This window comes from Delphinus delphis, chromosome 9 (genome assembly GCF_949987515.2).
Source record: "Delphinus delphis chromosome 9, mDelDel1.2, whole genome shotgun sequence".
Taxonomy (NCBI): domain Eukaryota; kingdom Metazoa; phylum Chordata; class Mammalia; order Artiodactyla; family Delphinidae; genus Delphinus; species Delphinus delphis.
Window position 1 is genome coordinate 90,067,791 of NC_082691.1, and position 20,309 is coordinate 90,088,099.

The 20,309-nt window shown below is 38.2% G+C and overlaps 1 protein-coding gene across 1 annotated transcript in view; it reads right to left on the bottom strand.

The window, feature by feature from the left end:
- Positions 1-4,551: 4,551 nt before the first annotated feature.
- The window catches only part of MTPN (myotrophin), a 61,330-nt gene continuing 45,572 nt past the window's right edge, over positions 4,552-20,309 (bottom strand). The window contains exon 4 of the mRNA XM_060020963.1: positions 4,552-7,225. Coding sequence (XP_059876946.1) covers positions 7,139-7,225 — 87 coding nt within the window. The 3' untranslated portion in view covers positions 4,552-7,138. The remainder of the gene's footprint in view (positions 7,226-20,309) is intronic.

Here is a 20,309-nt window from a genome sequence, read left to right on the forward strand (position 1 = left end):
AACCCCAAATAGCCAAAGCAATTCTGAGCAAGAAGAACAAAGCTGAAATGCTCCCTCATTTTAAAATGTATTACAAAGCTACTGTAATCAAAAACAGTATAGTACTAGCATAAAAGCAGACAGACTATGAAAAAGAATAAAAGAGACCAGAAATAAACCCTGGCATATATGTATGGTCAACTAATATTGGACAAGGGAGCCAAGAAGACTCAATGGGGAAAAGATAGTCTCTTCAATAAATGGTGTGGGGAAAACTGGATATCCACATGTAAAAGAATAAAATTGGATTATCTCACACCATATACAAAAATCAACTCAAAATGGATCAAAGACTTAAACACAAACCCTGAAACAATAAGACTAAGAAAACGTAGGGAAAAAGCTTCTGACATTGAACTGTACAATGATTTCTTTGATATGGCATCAAAAGCACAGGCAACAAAAGCAAAACAAGACAAGTGGGACTACATAAAACTAAAAAGCTTCTGCACAGCAAAAGAAACCATCAAAATGAAAAGGCAACCTACGCAAGAGGAGAAAATATTTGCAGACTATATATCTGACAAGGAGTTAATATTCAAATATATAAGGAACAGCTATAATTCAATAGCCAAAAAAGTCCCCAAATAACTCGATTAAAAGATGGGCAAAGGACCTGAATAGATGCTTCTCCAAATAAGACATACAAATGGCCAACAGATGAATGAAAAGGAGCTCAATGTCACTAATCATCAGGGAAGTGCAAATCAAAAGCATGAGATACCACCTCACGCCTGTTAGACCAGGGAACTTGATAGAAACGCCCAGCAATCCGTGTTGTAATAAATGTTGGCAAGGATGTGGAGAAAAGGGAACACTCGTACTTTGTGGGAATGTAAATTGGTGCAGCTACTATGGAAAACAATATGGAGGTTCCTCAAAAGATTAAAAATAGAATTACCATTTGATCCAGTGATCCCTTTTCCGGGTATATAGCCAACAGAAGTGAAATCTAGATCTCAAAGAGATAGTTGATAGTTGAACACACTCCCACGTTCCTTGCAGCATTATTCGTGATCACCAACCAAGGCATGGAAACAAATGTCCATTGATATACAAATGGATAAAGAAAATGTGGTATGTACATAAGGTGTAATATTATTTAGCCTTGGAAAAAGAAGGGAATTTGCAACAACATAGATGGACCTTGAGGGCATTATGCTAAGTGAAATAAGCCAGAAAAAGAAGTTATGTGTGGAATCTAAAATAGTCAAACTCATAGAAGCAGAGACAGAATGGGGATTGCCAAAGCCTGGGGGAGGGGAACATGGGGAGGTGTTGGTTAAAGGTTACCAAGTTTCAGTTATGCAAAATAAGTTTTGGAGATCTATTGCTAAGAGGGAAAAAAAAAGGGCACCAGGGCTGCAGAGCCTCTCTGAGCTTTCTGCAAGGGAGTAGGTATGAGCATTGGTTTTGGATATATGGGTGAGAACAGCTTTTACTCTTCATTTAATTTGAAGGAATATGGGCTCTAAAATCAGGAATGTGGGCTCTAAAATCGGACAGAACTAAATAGTACCATTCATGAGCTGTTTACTGCAAGTTTTTTAACCTTAGTCTTTTTTTTTTAAACATATGATTATTGTGAAAATTGAATAATGTAATGTGGTAAAAAGTTCTCAGCACAACTAGCTGTAATACAATAACTATTTAAAAAACTTTAGTAGTAAAATTAATATAAGTTAACTTAGATCTGAGTACTTTCAAGCCTACTGAAATTAGACTAGCAAATCACCAGCAGTGGCACATAGCTAGACTTGGTGGCCTGCCACAGGGGGTTTGCATAAACACATGGGACATTACTAGACATCCGGAGAAGGATGTACAGATACATTCTCAGATTTGTTAGTAAAACTTTAGTAAAACACAGTTTCTTTAAAAAAGAAAAAAGTTATCTAGTAATAATATCAGCATCCACTTGCTAGGAATTGTCTATGCATTATTTTCCTTTGTGTGATAAGATGCTGTTGCCAGACATGTGACCCATCATTCTATCCAAATGGTGTGAATAAGAATACCCTTGCTGCTGCAGCTGCTGAATGCATAGAAGTTGCTGGGGTGACCAGACAGTCCTTTGTGTTGCTGCTCTATTTACAGCTGTGCTTTAGTATATGCCACAAATAGCTCAGTGACCTGCATTTGACCCCATGGTCAGCGTTTCCTCAGTGAATCTTTGTGTGATATTTGTCTCTACTTCATTGATTTGGGTTTGAAATTTCAGTAGTACTTTTGAGGCTGCATAGCCAATATTTGAGTACAGTGACACTTAGGTGTAGCCCCATGGTCCCAAAAGCCAGTAATCCTTTAGCCAGGATTTACTAAAACAAAGCTTACCTCGCATTTGACTGTATAATGGTTTGACATTAGTTCAGAACAAATACGGTGAATGTCTGCCATGTATCAGGTGCCATTAAAGATGATAAATTCTATTTTCAATCAGTAATTATATTGCAATGAAGTAAAAGCCTTGAAGAAGGATATCCTATGGCTGATGTGTGATTATCCCGTTAGTGTCTGGGGAAGATGGTAAATTTAAAACAGGAAATGGTTCGCTGGCACAAAGGTGGCTGTTTCTGAGCCAGTGGTACACCCACTGCAGTGGAGGATCCATGTTTAAGGCACTAATGCCAGCCCAGGGAAGCAGAGTTGAAAGCAGCAACTGGTCTCCCAAAGGGCTCTCCTGCTGTAGGACTAGCTAGGCAGAAGCCGCCAGAGGCACAGCTAAGTGATTAGAGCCCTGCCGGTGACCCACAGTATGCTCAGCATGAAATAAGGAGGTTCATGACATTATCTCCCCAATGTCCTTGCATGCTTCCCTCACTCCACTTTGGAACTCAAAGGACTTGGGCAAGGCTCAAGCCTCAGCAATTCAGCTATGGGGACTGTAACACCATAGCTGGGGACTGTGGAAATACTGTCCATGGCAATTGATGGGACATCCTTCAGGGAAAAATCCCTAATAATGAAGGGTCATTCTTTTTTTTTTTTTTTTTTGCGGTACGCGGGCCTCTCACCGCTGTGGCCTCTCCCATTGCGGAGCACAGGCTCCGGACGCGCAGGCTCAGTGGCCGTGGCTCACGGGCCCAGCTGCTCCGCGGCATGTGGGATCTTCCCGGACTGGGACATGAAACCGTGTCCCCTGCATCGGCAGGCGGACTCTCAACCACTGCGCCACCAGGGAAGCCCCGTGAAGGGTCATTCTTACCAGTGTTACATTTTTGGAGCCACTGTTACATCTTAACCCGACTTCTTTTGCCCAGAACGTAGCTTTGAAGTTCATCTTAAGATTTTCTTGGGTGTCCAGAGTTTTGCTGTCTCATGTGTTACAGCTTCCATTTACTCTCTAGAAAGCCACCCTTGATGACATCCTATTTAGAAGCTTTTTGACTATTTCTTTTTCTCTTAATTGTCTCGTACAAATCTGTGTGCATCAGAATCACCTGGAGGCTTTATTACAACACGGATTGCTGGGCATTTCTATCAAGTTCCCTGGTCATGGTTGCTCGTCTAGAGACCACATTTTGAGAATCACTGGTCTTAACAGGAAGAGGAAAAAAAGATCTAACAGTCTGATATACTGTGCTACGTGAAAGTTCTGCGATAGCTTAAATGAGCATATGAAAGGATTAAAGAGGTTTACTGTGACCCTGTTTTCTTTAACACCTATTAAGATCCTGACACTCTCGTATTTCCTAGCTACAGCTTGCTCCTAGTAACTACTCAACATTTATTACAGGCAAACAATTTGTATCAGGCAACTGCGAGAAGAGCAAAACCTCTAGATGAGATAAGTAATATAGTTTATTTCTATTGAATCTTTCCTATGTCCTATTTTCTTTCCACTTATTTTTTTCCAGAAGTGGGATAGAGGGGGAAAATTCAGATTAATTAAAAGTTTGAGTCAAAGCACCGATACAGTTGTAGAGAAGACTGGAGGAGGAAGGCGATAGTAACGGAGTGAGGTAAACGCTGACACGCTGGCTGTAGCACAATTCAAGTTTATTCCATTTGTTCTTGCAACACAAAACTTCAACACAATATTATTTAGCATTCTGATGTACATGAACTAGGATAATATGAGAAACCCAATTGTGTCAAACGCATTACATTGTGGAAAAAATGAACTCAAATATATCAAAATGCACAAAGCACTAGTCTTCCTCCATTACTGCTTAGAAAGATATGATTGTTTCTCCATTTACAAAATAGAATCAGGACAATTTAAATTTTTTAAAATTTTGCATGCAAAACACTGCAGTTACTTATGCAGGAGGGCACCCTCACCAGCTTCTTCTATACACAATCGAGTATACAGTATTGCATGGAAGAAAACAGCAGCTCAGTTGAAGATTTAGGGAAAAAAAATCAAATAGGTACATATAGATTTGAAATCCATTATTTGGGGGAAAGAAATCAATGAATCAAGGGTGTACTTGCTGGCAGCTTCCACTCACTGCACCCACCTACCTCTCCTTCATGCCCCACTGGGTTTAGAAGGTGAGCTGTGAACTACTGCATCGATTCTCGTGCCATAGCTCAACCGTAAGTCTACAGATACCAGTCTGACGCTGCAAGGGGGAATCTGTTAGTATACTAATGTAGACAGGTAAACCACCTGTTTTCACTTGATACAGTGCATACAATATGACTGACTTAATACAAAACTACAGAACATGCAAGATTTTTTCTGAGATGTTAAATATTACTTCAGTGGAGAACAAAACTTACTTAATCTTTTACTAATGCATGTAGTACCAAAAAGCAGACAAGGTTTTAGCTTCCTTTAGTCAAAATATGAACATTAAGTGTTGTGAATTTCTCTGCCAAGTGGTTCAGAAATACATTATAAATAACCTAGTTAAAAAAAAGAAACTAAACCATCTTGGTCAGTCTATTCTGTTTATCTGTTATTTTCTCAAGCAACTGCTTCATAATTATGGGGTTTACAAAATGGCTGAGAAAGAAGAGGGAAGGCAGAGTAGCCTCTACTGCATTACGAGGAACATGAGGATAAACTGTACACAGAATCACATGGTCTCCAGACCAGGTGACTGTGGAAGCAGACCAGGTTTAGGAATGACAGGACAGTGCACTCTCTGCAGCAGCCAACTACAAAAAATACTTTGAGAGTAAAGGTAAAACTGCGTAGAGAGTAAAATCCAAGCCTTTTAAACAGCAGTATGCCAAGAAGTGGAAACAGAGATATCAAAACAGCTTGTCACTACGCTGACAGTTACAGTCTGATAGAGTGCCCTCCATCTTCAGTGAGGATAGCTCTGTGTTTCAGTTCAGTGATGTTATGAAGTACTGATTACCGACTTTTAATCCAACTCTAATAAATAGGCTGCATTAAGACAGCAGAATTAGCCAAATGTATCAAAGTATTTAAACCAGCATTTTGTGATTGTTTTCTTGGATGCAGGAAAATTACAGGGTTAGGCTAGTTTTAAGTGAAAAAGCCACAGGATAAAAAAAGGGTTCATGGGGAAAAATACACACACACAAACCCACACACCAACCAACTAATCAGCAAGTGGTCAGTAAGACTTGTTGGCCAGGCTGATTTGGTACTAGTTTAACCCTGCTGTAGAATGCTACATTGCCTTAAAAAATCATCATTAATTCTTTGTTATCCACAATCTGAATACAAGTCCCTCACCCACCCTCCCCCGTTTTAAAAATTTGAGGTACATTCAATTATTGCATGACATGGCTAAGGAAAAACCCTTATATTTTTAGTAAGCTTATATGGATGGCAAGTCAAGGGAATCTTAGTATTTTATATGCAGGACAGCAAATTTAAGGGTATATGTTTTAATTAGCTGTACTGCTCATGAAATAAACATTAGAAAATGTGTCTAAATATTTTCTGCAGGTCCCAAGAACACCATTTTAGGGCACTGTATTTTAAGAACACAGAATACAATTTGAAGTTCTCACATTTTATGCAATGCATAATATAGAAAAGAAAAAATATATATTATGCAGGTGGGTTGGCATACATTCAGCCTATCAACACCTCAGGGAAACTTGGTAACACGCATATTTTTAAGGGATGGGGTTAAGTTTGTCCAAACAGTAAATCTCACCCCAGTGATAGCTTTGGTGCAATAAGTAATCAGCATCCAGGATGGGTCTGAGAGAGGCATTCCAGAGAATGTTCCTTGATTCTCCAAACACAACTGAGGCCAATCCATTCAAATAGCAAATGAAGAAAATCCATAGGTACTAAGACAACTGTTCTCTCTTTATGATACTAACAGGCTTATGGCTATGATTCTATTTTTAAATCCCCTTTTACTACCAGCAGGAGTTTGAAAGTGTTTTCAATGTTCTATAAATGTCTGAATCTAGAGGAAAAAAAATATGCATACTGGAATGATTTCTCCTTTAGACTTCCAAAATTTTGAGATTTTATAAATAAAACTAGTCAGTTTTATCTAAAGATACATGAAATCCATGTGAAGGGGGAGAGGAAATCCAAAGTTCAGCCGCCCAGCAGTTTAGGAGTGTGCCCCTCCTCGCCTTAAATGAGCTTTCACATAAAGCTGGAAGTCACCGAGGGAAGATTTGGTCACCAACCACAGGCAGCGCTCTTAACTATGCCGGGAGATCCCCACTAGAGTGAATCTTAAGGCAGAAGGCTAGAGCTAATTGCTTATCTCAGCACCCTAAGTTACGTCACAGCAGCCACTACTGCTCGCACAGATGGGGCTACCAAATGTATAGTTGGCCTTGGTAGAGTCAGACCCTCAACGCAATCTAATTAATAAATTAGCCAGGGAGCTGAAAAGGTCAAACGTTAATGGTATATTTTGTCTTTGCTCTCCCATGGGTATAAGCTGTGTTTTTTTACTGGAAATGGAAAAGAGGCTAACCTGATCAGGAATCCTAGTAAAAGCCTGATCTTGTTTTTCTCCTCTCCTCCCAAACATTGTTTTTTTCTGGTAGTCTGATTTGTTATGAATTTCTCTCTCCCCTCACCCCTCTAGAAGTATTTTAGCTGAAGAAGCTGGCAGATAGAGAGTGACAGACAGACAGGCAGCAGTGTGAGGCCACAGGAGAGTCATTCTTCCAGAGCTGTTAGCCCATCCGTCCATCACTGAAGAAGGGCTTTGATTGCCTGGTTGTCAGTGGCTTCAAAGGCAGTCAGTCCATCTGGACCTTTCACAGTCTTATCAGCACCCTGGAAAAGAGGAAAGAGCCTTTATCATTAAACGACGCCCACAACCAGGAGAAGAGAGTGAAAGCCAGGGCGCTTGGCAGAGGCAAAACTCCTTTACTACCGGAGTCCATTCTAGTGAAGGAAAAGCCCCGAACAGCTGGCAAGGTTAGAGACTAAGCTGTAAAAACACCAGATTATTTTTCAGGCACTAGAAATGTAAACTAGAAACACAACTTGCCAATAACATAGGCAATGACTGACTTTTATTTATACTATCATATATTTACTCAATTAAGCTTTAAAAAAGAAGATCCCTATGTAGTATAAAACAGGGAGGGTTGGGAAGGAAATCACTTTTGCTAAAGAAGAAAGTATTACTGCGACAAAATTATCTTTTTTTCTTGCTTGCAACACTTTTTGGAGAGTGCATAAGTAATACACACATTTGTAAAATCTAGAACTTACAAACCTTTTATTTTAGACAAATTCCTAAAGAACATGTACAATATTGGTCATTATACTTACAAAAACTTAGCAGTAAATGGCTGGGATGTGGGCTAGGAAAGGAGGGTATCTGCTATCATCTAGGGAAATTCTCTCCAGCTTGCTCTCAATGCTTCATGCAGAGAGTGCTGTCATGGAACATTTTACTTGCAACATGGCACTCTAGTTTCGAGCATGTGTACGCATACCTTTGTGTCTATTGTTTTTATCTGTCTTCCCTTATTAGAGTAAAAACTCAATGGGAGTAGAAATCTTGTTCATATTATCCACTATTGTGTCCCCAGTATCTAAAAAAGTACCTAGTGCATGGTGGGTGAATTTGCTCCCAAACCAAGTCTGAACCTCTCTAACTTCCACAGATAGCAACACTCCACCATGGAAAGGTTCTCTGCTAGCTCCAGCCCAACCCGTATTTATTCACCAAATAACCTCTTGTGTCCTGTCCTCCTCCCATTGCCAAGTCTCACTCATTCTTCTGTTCCTGAGGCCTATGGAATTGTCTAAACTTGGCATGCATGGTCCTGTAGAGACAAACTCTAGTCAAATTCACCCGTCTCTTTTCCCATTAATCTTTCAATACTCTAATCCTCTGGAATGTCACCATTCCTCAATGTACCAGGTGCCATGACTTTACACTTGTTGGAATATGGAATGCCCTGCCCCCTTTCTGCTGGCAAATCCATTCACTCATTCAACAAATATTTACTGAATGTTTGATGCATAGACACAAAACAAGATAGAGCCTGCCAGTTTGGCTGGTGTGAGAGACAGACAAGTCAACCAGTATGACACAGTGGGATGAGAACAATAGCGTTATGCACAGTGATGAGTGGTCTGTAAACCATAATGGGATGTGGTTAGGAGAGTGTAAGAAAGTCCTTCTGGATGAGGTTATGCTTGAGCTGAGCCTTGAGTAAGTACAAGTTGATTAGGTAAACCAAGAAGGAGATGACAGACATTTTAGCAAGTGTTAAATTATCACAAAGTCCTCCTCAATATGACTATAAAAGTCTGTTTTCTCTTTTTCTAATTGAATTTAACTGCATTATGGAACATATGGAACTTACAGTTAAGTGAGAGAGAAATCTGTGAGTGAGAACTTCAGTGTGGTGAGTACTCCAACACAGGTTAAGTGACAATAATTGGGACCATTGTATCCAAAACAAATTTTAAAATTTATTTTTTATTGAATTACAATGTTGTGTTAATTACTGCTATACAGCAAAAGTGACTCAGCTATATACATATACAGTATATATTCTTTTTCATATTCTTTTCCATTATGGTTTATCACAGGATATTGAATACAGTTCCCTGTGCTATACAGTAGGACCTTGTTTTTACCCATTCTATACATAGTAGTTTACATCTGCTAATCCCACATTCCCACTCCTACCCTCTCCCACTGCCCCCCCCACCCCCCTGCCCTGGGGCAACCACCAGTCTATTCTCTATGTCCCTGATTCTGTTTCATAGATAGGTTCATTTGTATCATATTTTAGATTCCACATATAAATCATATGGTATTTGTCCTTCTCTATCATACTAAGTTAAGTAAGTCAGAAAATCTCTAGGTCCATCCATGTTGCTGCAAATGGCATTATTTCGTTCTTTTTTATGGCCGAGTAGTATTCCATTGTATATAGGTACCACATCTTTATTCATTCATCTGTTGATGGACATTTAGGTTGTTTCCATGTCTTGGCTATTGTGAACAGTGCTGCTATGAGCATAGGGGTGGCATGTATCTTTTTGAATTATAGTTTTGTCTGGATATATGCCCAGGAGTGGGACTGCTGGATCATATGGTAATTCTATTTTTAGCAAAACAAATTATTTCTTATTCAATATTGATAACTGTTTTTATGACTAACATTGTAAACTGTAATTCTGCATTAACAAAAAGTTAAATATCATAGTGAATATCTGTTGCTTTTTAGCTGCCAGACTTCCCTTCTTTTGATAACAGCACCCTAATTTCATTCTGGGTAATCATTTGTCCCCATTGTGTGGACTCCTAGAACTGTAACTTAAGGTGCCATGTACTTTCCTTGCCAGGCATCAAAGCAGGACGCTCACTTCTGGATTTTGAATCTTGATTAGAGAGAACAAAAGAAAGACAACAAGAAGTCAGAGCTCATTTATTTCTGTGTTATCACCCAGAAGAGACAGTTGAGAAGTTCCTGCTATCTAGAGTCTTACAGCTACCATAGCTCTGGCCTCTTCTGAGCCTGGTCCTCCAGCTTTCCTATTGATTCTCTGACTAGTCCTACATCTTCAAAAATTCCTTTTCTACTTGTTAGAGTCAACTTCTGCTATATGCAACCCCAAAAATCTGATAAAAGTATTAAAAATTTTATATAAATCATCTTTTTTTTCTAATTGTAATACAAACTAATCACAGAACTCAGAATACACACCAAAAAACTCGCGGTAAAAAGAATTCCATTGATAATAGCATTAAAAAGAATAAAATGTTAGGAATAAAGTTAATGAACTCAAACCAGTTCTTCTAAAAAAGATAAACCAATTTTGTCAACGTGGAAAAGGATATTAAAAGAAAATGATTTTTTGATACTTGATGCAGTTATTGGAGAACTTAAGTATATCTGGCCTCACTCCTCTCCTGAGGAAACCATTTTCAGTAGTTATTAGTTCTACTGATTATTTCCGTGGCTCTAAGTACTATACTCATGCCACTATTTGAGTTATTAACTTCAGAGATTACCTTCTGACTCCCTGCTGCATGGATGCTGCCCTAGCAGGGAGCACATCCCTTTCCCACATCCTCCCCATGTCTTATACTTCAAATAGCAGTTTCTGTTTCTTTGTAAATATGTTTGTATTTAAAACCTGTTTCTTGTTCCATCAAATTCCTCTACTTTATAAGATACTTTCTCTACCTTCCCATTACTCCCTCTGCCTCTTAAATTGCCAGCTTCTCTATTTTGTCAAGATTAACTTTTATATTCGGTTCTGTAAAAACTGTTGTTTATTGATTGATTTTTTCCTCCTAGTCACCATACTGTATATTATATCCCCAAGACTTACTTATCTTATAAATGGAAGTTTCTACCTTTTGACCACCTTTACCCATTCCTCGCCCCCCCCATCTGTTTTCTGTCACCTGTGAATTTTGAGACTCTTCATATAAGTGAGATAATACAGTATTTGTCTTTCTCTGATTTATCTCGCTTAGCATAATGCCCTCAAGGTCATCCATGTTGTTGCAAATGGCAGGACTTTCTTCTTTTTTTAATAGCTAAATAATAATCCACTGCATTATGTGTGCATATGTGTGTGTGTATATACACACCCACACACCCACCCCATTTTATTTATCCATGCATCTGTTGATAGACACTTAGGTTATTTTCCTGTCTTGGCTACAGTAAATAATGCTGCAGTGAACACAAGGTGTAGATAACTTTTTGAGTTAGGATTTTTGTTTCCTTCAGATAAACCCCCAGAAGTAAAATTGCTGGATCACATGGCAGTCCTATTTTTAATTTCTTAAGGAACCTCCATACTGTCTTCCACAGAGACTGCACCAATTTATATCCCCTCCAATAGTGCACGAGGGTTCCCTTTATTCCACATCCTTGCCACACTTATTATTTCTTATATCTTTGATAGCAGCCATTCTCATAGGTAAGAGGTGACAATTCATTGTGGTTTTGATTTGTATTTGCCTGATGATTAGTGACGTTGAGGAACCTTTTTATGTATCTGTTGGCCATCTGTATATCTTCTTTGTATAAATAAATGTCTATTCAGATCCTCTGCCCATTTTAAAATCAGATTTTTTTTTCTACTGAGTTTTTTTTTTCTATTGAGTTATATGAATTCATTATATATTTTGGGTATTATCCCCTTATCAGATACATGGTTTGCAAATATTTTTCTCCCATTCTATAGGTGGCCTTTTCATTTTGTTGATGGTTTCCTTTGCCTTTAGTGTCCAATTCAAAAACTCATCACCAAGACGAATGTCGAAGAGCTTACTATCTATGTTTTTCTCTAGGAGTTCCACGGTTTCAGGTCTTATTTTAAAGTCTTTAATTCATTTTGAGTCGATTTTTGTGTATGGCGTAAGATAGTGGTCCAGTTTCATTCTTTTGCACGTGCCTGTCCACTTTTCTCAACAGTAATTCCCTATTATATATTCTTGGCTGCTTTGTGGTAAATTAATTGACTCTGTGTGTGTGTGTGTGTGTGTGTGTGTGTATGGGTTTATTTCTGGATTCTCTATTCCATTGATCTATGTACCTGTTTTCACATCAATACTATACTGTTTTGATTCCTACATATTTGTAATATCATTTGGAATCAGGAAATGTGATGCTGCTAGCTTTGTTCTCTTTCCTCAGGATTCCTTTGGCTATTCAGGATCTGCTGTGGTTCCTAAAAATTTTAGCATTGTTTAATCTAGTTCTGTGAAAAATGCCATTGGAATTTTGATGGAAACTGCATTAAAGCTTGCTTTGGGCAGTATGGACATTTTAACAATACTGATGCTGCCAATCCATGAGCACAGAGTATCTTTCCATTTATTAGTGTCTTTAATATATTTCATCAATGTTGTACAGTTGTCAGCATAAGTCTTTTGCCTCCTTGGTTAAATTTCTTTCTAGGTATTTTATTCTTTTTGATGCAGTTTTATGTAGAATTAAAAAAAATTCTCTTCTAATTTGTTATTAGTGTATAGAAACACAACTGATTTTTGTATATTGATTTTGTATCCTGCAAGTTTACTGAATTAGTTGAACAGTTCTAACAGTTTTTTTTTTTTTTTTTGCTGTATGCAGGCCTCTCTGTCGTGGCCTCTCCCGTTGCGGAGCACAGGCTCTGGACGCGCAGGCTCGGCAGCCATGGCTCACGGGCCCAGCCGCTTTGTGGCATGTGGGATCTTCCCAGACCTGGGCACAACCCGTGTCCCCTGCATTGGCAGGCGGACTCTCAACCACTGCGCTACCAGGGAAGCCCCTAACAGTTTTTTAGTGGAGTCTTGAGGGTTTTCTATATGGAGTATCCTGTCACCTGCAAACAGAGAACATTTTACTTCTTCTCTTCTAACTTGGATGCTTTTTATTTCTTTTCTTGCCTAACTGCTCTGGCTAGGGACTTCCAGTACTATGTTAAATAAGTGGTGAGAGTGGGCAACCTCATCTTGTTCATTATGTTAGGGGAAAAACTTTCAGTTTTTCACTGTTGATTATGATGTATAGCTTGTGGCCATAGTATGGCCTTCATTATGCCGAGGCATGTTCCCTCTACAGCCACTTTGTTGAGTGTTTTTATTATGAATGAACGTTAAATTATGTCAAATGCTTTTTCTGCATCTACTGAGATGATCATATGATTTTTATCCTTCATTTTGTTATTGTGGTGTTCACACTGATTGATCTGCAGATGCTGAATCATCCTTGCGTCCCCAGAATAAATCCCAGTTGATCATGGAGTATGATCCTTTTAATGTATTGCTGAATTTGATTTGCTAACATATAGTTGAGGACTTTTGCATCTATGTTCATCAGGGATATTGGTCTGCAATTTTCTTGTGGCATCCTTGTCTGGTTTTGGTATAGGGGTAATGCTGGCCTTGTAAAATGAGTTTGGAAGCGGTCCCATCTGTACTGATGTTTTTGGGAAGACTTTGAGAAGGACTGGTATTAATTCTTCATTAAATGTTTGGTAGAACTCACCAGTAAAGCGATCTGGTCCTGGATATTGATAGACTTTTACAGTTAAAATATATAAACAGTGCTTAAATTACTTCTGGGTAAACACTGCTCACTGTGGCACCTAGCAGACAACTATGATCAGTTTTATTTCTATCGTTCCAAAATCAAAACCCTGTGCAACTCTCCCAAGTGACAGAATCGGGAGATCCACACCCAAGTTTTCCCCACTCCTGTTCATTCATTTACAAATAACAACTTTTGACCCAATTTGTTATGGTTTGGCTAAACTGCTATAACAAAGAGAGGCTAAAACACAATGCATTAAACTAAGTTAATTTATTTCTCTCTCATAAAACAGTCTACTGCTAAGTGTGCTCACCTCCACATGTGCTTCCAGCCTGCTGGATGTGGGGGTGAAAGTCCCCAGTAAGTGGCTTCACATTTTAGGTGATGATCTAGAAGTGGCACACATCATTTGTGCACATCCCATCAGCCCAAACTTAGACACAAAGTCATATCCACTGCAAGGCAAACTGAGATACAAGGACTAGCTAGGCTGCAATGTATGCACCCAGTTAAAACCTGGGGTTCCCCTTCTAAAAGAAAGAGTAAAAAATGGACACAGAAGGCAATTTATAGTCTAATCTATGCTGTCCTGAAAATGCTTTAGAATATTATCTCCAAGTTCTGTCTGTCTAGCCTGCCTCTCCTTCCTGCACCCACTACTTCCACTCCACCCTCCTCCCCTTTACTTTCTCTCTGCTTTGTTTAAATGCTGGATTCTCCATGGTTCTGGTCTTTGGCACTCTTCGCTTTTTGCCTGATCTCATACATGTTACAATTTAAGTTCCAACCTTTATACTCATTTTGAATATCTACCCTGATCTTTAAACCCATATATATATAAACACATATACATGCCACTGAGACTTATCTACTTTAAGTCCCAGAAATACCGCAAACTCTACGATTCCTAAAGTGAATCCATGATCTTTTCCTACAAACTTGTTTCTTTTTCTGGAGTAGTCACTATCGTGGTAAGAACCACCTTCCAGGAACTGTGGAGACACTATGCAGTTCTTCTTATTTACTTCACATGTTATCAGTCACCAAATCTTTAGACCATAATGTTCCTAACATTTTCCACCTGTCCTTGCTACCACTACTTTCTTAGTTCAAGATTTTCATATGAAAATTCTAATGCAAGCTAGCCTCATCCACTGGAGGGCAGAGAGCAGAAGCAAGAAGAACTGCAATTCTGCAGCCTGTAGAATGAAAACCACATTAACAGGAAGACAGACAGAATGAAAAGGCAGAGGACTATGTACCAGATGAAGGAACAAGATAAAACCCCAGAAAAGCAACTAAAAGAAGTGGAGATAGATAGGCAACCTTCCAGAAAAAGAATTCAGAATAATGGTAGTGAATATGATCCAGGACCTCGGAAAAAGAACGGAGGCAAAGACTGAGAAGATGCAAGAAATGTTTAACAAAGACCTAGAAGAATTAAAGAACAAACAAACAGAGATGAGCAATACAATAAATGAAAAATACACTAGAAGGAATCAATAGCAGAATAACTGAGGCAGAAGAACGGATAAGTGACCTGGAAGACGGAATGGTGGAATTCACTGCCGTGGAACAGAATAAAGAAAAAAGAGTGAAAAGAAATGAAGACAGCCTAAGAGACCTCTGGGACAACATTAAATGCACAAGCATTCACATTATAGGGGTCCCAGAAGGAGAAGAAAGAGAGAAAGGACCAGAGAAAATAGCTGAAGAGATTATAGTTGAAAACTTCCCTAACATAGGAAAGGAAATAGCCACCCAAGTCCAGAAAGCACAGAGTCCCAGTCAGGATAAACCCAAGGAGAAACACACTGAGACACAGAGTAATCAAATTGATGAAAATTAAAGACAAAGAAAAATTATTAAAAGCAACAAAGGGAAAACGACAAATAACATACAAGGGAACTCCCATAAGGTTAACGGCTGATTTCTCAGCAGAAACTCTACAAGCCAGAAGGGAGTGGCATGATACACTTAAAGTGATGAAAGGGAAGAACCTACAACCAAGATTACTCTACCCTGCCAGGATCTCATTCAGATCCGATGGAGAAATCAAAAGCTTTACAGACAAGCAAAAGCTAAGAGAATTCAGCACCACCAAATCAGCTCTACAATAAAGGCTAAAGGAACTTCTCTAAGTGGGAAACACAAGAGAAGGACCTACAAAAACAAACCCAAAACAATTAAGAAAATGGTAATAGCAACATACATATCAATAATTATTTTAAATGTGAATGGATTAAATGCTCCAACCAAAGGCACAGGCTTGCTGAATGGATACAAAAACAAGACCAATATACATGCTGTCTACAAGAGACCCACTTCAGACCTAGGGACACATACAGACTGAAAGTAAGGGGATGGAAAAAGATATTCCATGCAAATGGAAAGTGAAAGAAAGCTGGAGTAGCAATACTCATATTGGATAAAATAGACTTTAAAATAATGTTACAAGAGACAAGGAAGGATACTACATAATGATCAAGGGATCAATCCAAGAAGAAGATATAACAATTATAAATATATATGCACCTCATAGGAGCACCTCAATACGTACGGCAAATGCTAACAGCTATAAAAGAGGAAATCGACAGTAACACAATAACACAATAATAGTGGGGGACTTTAACACCTCACTTACACCAATGGACAGATCATCCAAACAGAAAGTTAATAAGGAAACACAAGCTTTAAATAACACAATAGACCAGATTTAATTGATATTTATAGGACATTCCATTAGAAAACAGCAGATTACACTTTCTTCTCAAGTGCACATGGAACATTCTCTAGGCTAGATCACATCTTGGGTCACAAATCAAGCCTCGGAAAATTTTAAAAATGGCAATCGTATCAAGCATCTTTTCTGACCACAATGCTATGAGACTGGAAAGCAATTACAGGAAAAAAAAAAAACTGTAAAAAACCATGAATACATGGAGGCTAAACGGTGCACTACTAAATAACCAAGAGATCACTGAAGAAATTAAAGAAGAAATAAAAAAATACATAGAAACAAATGACAACAAAAACACAATGACCCAAACCCTCTGGGACACAGCAAAAGCAGTTCTAAGAAGGAAGTTTATAGCAATACAATCTCACCTCAAGAAGCAAGAAAAATTTCAAACAATCTAACATGACACCTAAAGCAACTAGAGAAAGAAGAACAAAGAAAACCCAGTCAGTACAAGGAAAGAAATCATAAAGATCAGAGCAGAAATAAATGAAATAGAAATGAAGAAAACAATAGCAAAAATCAATAAAACTACTAAAAGCTGTTTCTTTGAAAGCTGGTTCTTTCTTGCCTCTGCAACCTTCTCACATTGCTGCTTCTGCTTGGAAAGGTACTCCAGTTCTCTATTAGATTCTTGGACACTAAGTTGCTAAGATTCAACTCAAGTGTCAACTGCTTTTTGAAGTTATATTTGTGGTACCTAAAGTTGTAATGACATCCTTATTTATAGCACACTATGCCCTTGACTCCCAGGACCACACGTGACCTCTTCTTCCTTTAGGTGTCTGCTGTTACATAAACTCCTGCCACAGCAATCACAACACTTTGTGCACTTGTTTTACATTTTACTAAATATGGTGACAGCAGTAACCATGTTTATCAGTCTCTGAAATCACAAGGCCTTGCAGTGTCAATAACAGGCTATCAAATGATATTAGAAAAATTAAATGTTTTTTAAAATTAATTGATATAGACAGGGACTGTACACATACAATAAAGGACTAGGCTCACCTGCTGATAGTTACAGCATGATTCTGATTGTGATAGTTTCCTGGAGGAGGAAAAGGTTGCTACAGCCAAGTTAAGTGGCCCAAGTAGAGAGACAGGCCATTTGTCATTTGTCATTCTAGGGAGTAAAAAAGCTTTAAAACCTCACCAGTAATTTCTTCATTTTCAAAAGTTACCGTTTTAGACAATCAAGTATTATTTGATAGTTAAGTTGTAGAATATGGGGAATGTTTAAAAAAATTCATCATACTATCTCTGCCCTTGAATAGAATAGTTTACAATGTAGCTAGAAAGATAAGATATACTGGCATGAAACAAGAGTGCATCTTTATCTACTTCTTACTTCAGATAGCTCAATGCTGCTTTATACCACCAGGTTTTTTTGTGTGTTTTTTTAAGAATTACCACCAGTTCTTAATCTGGACAAATAGGCCAGAAAACTGGATTAGTAACATTTTAAGAATGAAACTCTTAAACTTGTACTCAGGTTATCTGACATTATCTTGACAGAAGGCTTTGGTGGCAAAGATGATAATTATAATTATACTAATCAATTGTTAAAACACTACGCAGCTTTGTTTCAGTGCAAAATTTATCAAATCAATTAAAAAATTAGCATTTAGATACACACATGACATCTTGGCGGACATTTCTGTATTATGTTGCTAGATACTGTTTCACAACCTTGGAATATAACCACTATCTCAGCAATAAAAATTTAGCAACCATGGTTTGGTATATTCAACTCACTTTTGGAAAGAAAGTGGGTTAGAATCAAGTACAAAAGGAATGCCTGAATAAATATATCTGATATTAAATGTCCCAACAAGGACTCTTAAAATGTAAAGGAACAAAGCAATTCTTTGTGCTCTCCCTTTAACCACTTGATTAACTCTTATTCAATTGTTTCCGTGAAGCCCTTCTGGAGTTTCCAGGACAGCTGGCTCCCTCTCTTCCTGTATGCCCCCTGGCACGTTGCTGATCATACTTCAAGGTGTATACTGGGTTGGTCAAAAAGTTTGTTCGGTTTTAAGTAAAAATAAAAGACACATTTTTCATTTTCACCAAGAACTTTACTGAATGGATTCATTAACCAAATGAACTTTTTGGCCAACCCAGTACTACAGCTTGGCTCATCCAAAGTCTAGCGCAAACCCCTTTTTTCTGTGCTTTCCTCTCCTATAGAGGCTGAAAAGGCACTGAATCCCCAGACTCCCTTAAAGCTACAGGTGGCCATCTGGCACAAAGCTGGCATCTCGTGGATAGCTTTCCTTTTCCAATAAAGCCTCAGGGAGGAGAGTGTCCTTAACTGTTTCCCTTCTCCCTGCCCCAAACAGACACAATGCCTGGAGGTTCAGCAGTCATCTTGCAACCGTAAGGAGTGGGGAAGACAGGGGAGAAGAGAGTGTGGGGTACTGAGGACAAGTGGAGCCAGCTACTCAGCCCTGGACTGCTTACCTTCAGGCATTTCATTAAGAGCCACTTGTTTTTTTTCTAAGTTGAGATATAATTGACATAGACCATTATATTAGTTTTAGTTGTACAACATGACGATATGATGTATGTATATATTGCAAAATTCACCACAATAAGGTTAGTTAACATCCATCACTGTAGAGTTACGATTTTTTTTTCCTTCTGATGAGAGCTTTTAAGCCTTACTGTCTTCACAGCTTTCAGGTATATAATACAGTACTAAGGATAGCTACCGTGCCATTGTTGCATCCCCAGGACTGACTTACCTGATAATTCTAGGCCTCTAACCTTTTGACCCCACACACCCTCCACCCAGCCACCTGCCTCTAGCAACCATCAATCTAATCTGTTCTCTGTATCTGAGTTTGTTTCGTTTTTGTTGTAGATTCCATATATAAGTGAGATCATACAGTATTTTTCTCTGACGTATTTCATTTAGCGTAATGCCTTCAAGGTCCATCCATGTTGTCACCTAGAGATTATCATACTAAGTGAAGTCAAAGACAAATTTATGGTTTCACTTTTATGTGGAATCTAAAAAACAGTACAAATGAACTTATTTACAAAGCAGAAACAGACTCACAGACTTAGAAAACAAACTTATGGTTACCAAAGGGGAAGGGTGAGGAGGGATAAATTGGGAGTATGGGATTAACAGATGCACCTACCATATATAAAATAGATAAATAACAAGGATGTATGTATAGAACAGGGAACTATATTCAATATCTTGTAAGGGAAAAGAATTTCTAAAAGTATATAGATATACACACACATATATATGTATAACCAGATCACTTTGCTGTACACCTGAAACTAACACAATATTGTAAATCAACTATACTTCAATTTAAAAAAATTGTGAATCACTATATTGTATACCTGTAACTTATATAATATTGTACATCAACTACACTTCAAGATAAGAAAAAGCAGGTGGTGTGGTTCAAGGACATACTGAACCTGGCCACCCAATTTTACCACAAATTAGCTGTGTAACTTTAGGCAAGTACCTTAACCTTTCTGTGCTACTTTCTGCAAATAAAATGGTAAACCTAACATGATTTCGGCAGTAACTCCTAGATCAAAAATTCTCTTAATCTCTCTTAAAAATAAGAACTAATTATACAATGGAATATTATTCAGCCACAAAAAAGAAGAGCCACTTTCTTGTTTAAATCTCTGTAGTAGGAGTTTTTGTTACAGTTGAACCCTACTTCCCTTACAGCACTTGTCATAGTCCTTTATTATCTGTTAACTGTGCTTCATTGGATATGAAACCATAGGACCAGGTGTTAAATCTTGCTTTCCTAACTTCAATGCCATGCTCCTCATCTGCACCCCCTCTGCCTCTCTAAACAACATGCTAACCATGCAACAGGGAATGACATGTATTCTACATTTCTCTTCATTTTATTTCTCCTTTGGAGACAGTGAGTACAGTTCATTTTCAGTTGCATATATAATGGTCTTAGATTTGTTCTTATGTTACCCCTTGTGAAAATATGATTTTTAACATCTCCACTGTAGTCATATCTAGCAAAAACAGAAAGATCATTTCAAGGTTTCAGAGAGAAATTCATCATGGAAATACAAGGGATGGGAGAAAGTATAAATGAGCCTTCAA